Here is a 5,512-nt window from a genome sequence, read left to right as displayed (position 1 = left end):
AACCGCCAGCCGTCTGGTTAGCAGGCAAGTGTTTTAGCCACTATGCTACCAGAGCTCCCGAATCATCGCATTAGGTGCTCTAAACATTCCGTCTGTTGAGCAAGCACACACAGTGGCCCTTCTAAACCATCGGTTCTTCTTTTGTTTCCTTCAGCCTTTTTTTCACAATTGATTTTATTTTTGTTGTTGTTAAGAATGTACACAGTAGCACATACACTAAATTCAACAATTTCTACACATAAAACTCAGTGACATTGATTATATTCTTCAAGTTGTGCAATCGTTCTCACCCTCTTTTTTTTGAAATGCTTCTCTTCCATTAACATGAACTCACTAGGTTCTTGAGGGGAAGTGGAAATCAGACCAAAAGGGAACTCACTGTGTCTCAGTCCTGCTGCTTGATTTCCACTCAGCTCAGTGTCTGTTTTCTTCTTGTCCTGGGCCCGTGGGCCATGGATGCTTTTTCTTAATGGTCTGCTCTGCCAAGAAGTGCCAAAATGCCCATCTCTCACGATGTTGGGACAGAAGGCTTGATTGTCTAGAACACCCAAGTAGCCCAGTCCCTGAGGTGACATTTCCTTATATTAAAACTCCGTTTTTTGACAACTCATTAAGTATGTGGCTGTTTCCCTGAGAACACTTGCTATTTACATTCTATGTTTGAACAACATTATCTGCCTGTTACATCCCATTGGTAACTAATATTATACTATTATAGTGGTACTAATGGGTTTGTAACATTGCCTGCTATCCTGTGAAGAATATTCTAGAGATTCCCATAGAGGAGCAGGCAACTCAATTCCTATTACAAGCTGGGTAATTATATTCTCCCTGCTTACTTCTTAATGTTGTTTCAATTGGATTCAAGAGTTCAATCTTGAGCTACATGGTTTACCTCCTAAGGACAAGCTGATAGAATCCAGCTGCCCCCTCATCGGGATAGTAGCCCCGAAACAGTGGGTAAAATGTAGCATTGTTATATTTTGTTTTCTTAAAAATAAGTTTATTTTAGATTTCTCTGACTTGTCGAGGTTTCTGTGGCATAGTACCCTAAGAGGGAGATTTTGACCGAATTCCCCAGATGGAGGCACAGGGCTCCTGAGAGAAGCTGGGCAGTCCTGATGGGATCTGAGATGCCGGTTCAGTCCAACCCCCAGACCCAGAATAATGAGTAGATTTCTTATCGGTTTGGCAGTATATATGTATCTCTGTAATAACCATATCCTTGTTCAGACTAACAAATATGGCCCTCACCCTCTCTGCATGTACACTCTAATAGACCCCACAGGCCTGGAGTGGGCAGCCAGGTATAAGGAACAAGTACGTGACTGCAATCTGAAGGCCTGGGTTTGAGGCCTGCATCTGGTTCTTACACCTACATAACCCAAGGCCAGTCATCACTCAAATCAGTCCCCTCATCTAGAAAATGATAACCCCTACCTTACATGGCTCTTGTGAGGACCAGATGCCTTGTTTCTATGAAAGCACTTGTTAGCAGCAAAGTACTATACAAGCATTATTTTTGTTTGTTTTCTTGTGGTTAAATATGTATGTGTGTGCATGTATGTGTGTGTGTGTGTGTGTGTATGTTGTTGTTGTTATGTGCCATCGAGTCGGACCCAACTCACAGCGACTCCTCCTTGGGTTTCTGAGGTAGTATCACTACAGAAGTAGATTGCCCCATCTTCCTTCCAAGGAGTGGCTGGTGGGTTTGAACCGCCAGCCTTCTGGTTAGCAGTCAAGTGCCTTAGGCACTATGCTACCAGAGCTCCCGTGTATGTATGTATACATACATACATATATACACACACATGTACACACACATATACATATACCAAACCAAACCAAACTCACTGTCATCAAGTCAGGTCTGACTCATAGTGACCCCACTGGGTTTCCAAAGCTGTACTCTTTACAGAAGTTGATTGTCCCATTTTCCTCTTGCAGAACAGCTGGTGGGTTTGAACTGCTGACCTTCTGGTTAGCAGCCAAATGCCTTACTCACCGCACCACCGGAGCTCCTTACATACATACATATGTATGTGTGTATATATGCGTGTGTATAGATAGATAGACATACACATGTATATCAGACCAAATGGTCAACAGTTTCTTAAAGCACATGTGAAAGGGTAAGCGGACAGGGAAGCCAGATTACTGGAAGCAAAACATGCAGAGGGCATTAATGAGAATGTTAAAACAGCATGAAAAATGTAACCAAGGTCTCTGAAAATTGTGTGTACTAATTGTTACATGGCAGCCTAATTTGTTATATAAACTTTCACCAAAAACACAATGTATTATTTTAAAAATAAATTATATATGTATGTGTGTGTGCATATATATATATATACACACACACACACATATATATATATGCACACACACATATGTATCTCACACAAAGCATTTGCTGATTCATCATTTTTTACATGTACAATTCATTGATCAGTTTTTTCATATTGTGCAACTATCACCACCATCACCCCTGGCAGCCACTTTAATAAACTTTGCTCTCTGTATACATGCCTGTTCTTGATATTTCATATAAGTGGGATTATACATATTTGTCCTTTTGTGACTGACTTATGTCACTCAGCATGTTTTCAGTATTCATCCATATATAGCATGTGTCAGAACTTCATTCTTTTTTATGGCTGAATAATATTCCATTGTATGTATACATTTGCTTATCCAAGTGTTGATGGACACTTGGGTTGTCCACCTTTTGGCTATTGTGATCAGTGCTGCAGTCAGCATTTGTGTACACGTTTCTGTTTGTGTTCCTGTTTTTTATTGTTTTGGATATATACCTAGGAAAAAGCATTATTTGTTGTGATTACTTGTACTCTACTAAAATCTAAGAAGACATCGTTTTCATGCATGTTGTCACAGTATAGCATCCATGCATTTTTCTTTAGAGTAAAGCTGTAGTCAAGGACCAGTGCCTAACACAATGTCTGGCAATGATATCTGATGACTGATTACTCATGTGTTGACATCTTTTTTTCATTAAAATTGAAAGCATGGCCCCTTAGAATAGTCAAGAGGGTTGAAATAGCTAAAGCAGTAAGTACAGAGTAGCATGTATATTTTTCAGACCTTTTGAAACTCCTCCAGTGGTCTCTAGTGTCTTACTACCATACCTTTGTTTCCCATCTTGACTCTGGGTAATAAGATAGTATCAGGGGTTCCTTTCACCAGTTTGCAGGTGGGAATAGAGGGGCCAAGGCAAAGGAAAGAATTTGCCTCATAGTCTCCCTCGGGGTCAAAAGTGAGATCAGGTGTGTACACCTGCTTTTAAATCACTGGCTCAGTTCTTTCTTTAGGCTAATGCCTCATAGTCACCACAGTGATTTTTCCAACACCCTTGTGCATGCTTTTGTCATTTGGCCTAAAGAAGAGAAGTGAGATCTCCTGAGTGGTTAAGTACACACTGGCTAGGGGAGACAGTTGACTGAGCTTGGAGTTATGTTTGTGAGTGCTTTTTCTTCTCCTTGATTATTTTCCCTGTCTGCTTTCCAGGACTACAGCATGAAGGAATTTTCCGGGTGTCAGGATCCCAGGTGGAAGTGAATGACATCAAAAATGCCTTTGAGAGGGGTGAGGAAACAGCCTTGAAGATAAGCTAAATGTTTGCTCTGCCTCCCTCTTCATCCCCTGTATTGACCTCACCCTTTGTCCCTGGAAGGTCCACAGAGGTTAGGAAACCAGCTTGCCTCCCTCTTCAGCCAGGGCACCTTCTCTCTTGTAGACACTGGCCCCTTGCCCGTGCAGGGAAAAACCACTGGGGCACATCCCAGCTCCCTCCTTCCTTCCTCAGCCCCATTCTTCCTGCCTCTCTCCTGCGATGGTCTACTGAAACCCAAGAAGTTAACTATGATAGCTGGGCAGTTTATGGCTTCATCCGGAACCCTTGGTGGCAGTTAATATCAAGGCTAATGCGCCTGTTCATCGTAGCCCATTTATTATCTTGTGGGCAATTAAGGTAATGGGCAAGCTTTGGCAATTTCCGTCACTGTAATGGATATATATAGTTTCAATTTGAGGTTGGTCCTATCATTAAATCTAATTACATCTGATATGAAATTTTCCATAGGGAGCCCCGGCATGATTGTTCTCCTGTAAGTAGGTGTCCTTTGTTGCGGGCCAGGAGTAGCTAGCCTCCCTGGCCTCGTTTTCCTCCCCCAGGGGCTCAGTCCCAGCCTGGTTTCATGATTCTTGTGAGAGAATCCAGCCGTCCCCAGCCCAGAGGGAATTCCCGAGCTAGCCTGGCACAGAGGAGTTTATGTTGATGGACTCTCCTGCCCCTCCTCTGGCCCTGGGGCCCCTGAGCCTGTGCTTTGCTTCATCTATTCCCTGGTCCACCCCACATTTAGCCACCATGCTGTGCAGAGAGCTGATGGACCAGGACTAGGGCACAAATAGGTCACCCCTTCCTCACTACACTGCTGCCTCATCCTCTGTGTTTTTTGCCTTTCTCACTTTTTCTATCCATTTTGGGGGGTTGTCTATCCCCAGGAGAGGACCCCCTGGCTGGGGACCAGAATGATCATGACATGGACTCCATAGCTGGCGTTCTGAAGCTTTACTTCCGGGGGCTGGAACACCCTCTCTTCCCCAAGGACATCTTCCATGACCTGATCGCCTGTGTCAGTACGTATTAACTTGGTCTCAGACTGGAATCTGGGCAGAGCCTTAGAAGTTTCTCCCCAAACCTTGTAACAACACATAAAAAATTTCCATGGGGTCTTTGTTCCTTATAAGCTTTTCAATAAAGTATTCTCTTTTCCCCAGTGATTTTTCTCCTCCTCCTCCTCCTCTCTTCTTCATCCCTTGGTGGGAGAGGAGGTGTGACTTTGGAGTAAGAGTCTAGAATCTCAAGTCAGGTCTCCTGGCTTTTTTCTTTCTGATTTGCCTCCATCTTAAACTCCTTTGCTCCTCTGGGTTTTATCATCCTTTAACAAAATACCTTTATATTCATATCAAAGGCACAGTCCTTTTTCAATTATTTGAAGCTTGGACATTTGTGCTTGTGCTTTTCATGACACAAAGGGTAAAAGCACTACAGCGAATATTTCCTGCTTGGTGCTTTAAACAAGGCATGGCAATACCTGCTAGTTGTATTAATATGTGTTCTCCTAGGAAAGGAAGTTCTCTGTATATTAATAAGTAGTAATATGATATTTGCCCAGAAATATTGTCTGTTAGATAAAATTTTGTTACCCTAAAATTTGGGCCTTAAAAAGCTATCTGTGGCCATTTAGTTTAGTTCATGATACTGGAACATCCTCTCATTTGTTTTCCATGGAAAGCAACACATAGAAACTTGAGCTAATATCAGGTCATTCTGGAAGCAGATCCCATCTGAATAATGACTTCAGGGACTAGAGTGGGTAATGCCTTTGAAATGAAGTAAAGGGGAGGGTTCTGGCAAGATGGCGGACTAGGCAGAAGGATTGCACAGACCCTCTTCAACAAAGAAAAGGGAAACCAATTAACACAGACACAG

The 5,512-nt window shown here is 42.6% G+C and overlaps 1 protein-coding gene across 1 annotated transcript in view; it reads left to right on the top strand.

Annotated features, from left to right (window-relative positions):
• Positions 1-5,512, top strand: part of SRGAP2 (SLIT-ROBO Rho GTPase activating protein 2) — a 351,569-nt gene that overhangs the window by 314,837 nt on the left and 31,220 nt on the right. Inside the window, exons 14-15 of the mRNA XM_042782562.1 lie at positions 3,526-3,603; positions 4,522-4,656. Coding sequence (XP_042638496.1) covers positions 3,526-3,603; positions 4,522-4,656 — 213 coding nt within the window. The remainder of the gene's footprint in view (positions 1-3,525; positions 3,604-4,521; positions 4,657-5,512) is intronic.

Source organism: Orycteropus afer, unplaced genomic scaffold, assembly GCF_000298275.1.
Source record: "Orycteropus afer afer isolate SDZICR_OR568_19922 unplaced genomic scaffold, OryAfe1.0 scaffold00013, whole genome shotgun sequence".
In the NCBI taxonomy this organism is placed as follows: domain Eukaryota; kingdom Metazoa; phylum Chordata; class Mammalia; order Tubulidentata; family Orycteropodidae; genus Orycteropus; species Orycteropus afer.
This window is presented reverse-complemented; position numbering and strand designations above follow the sequence as displayed.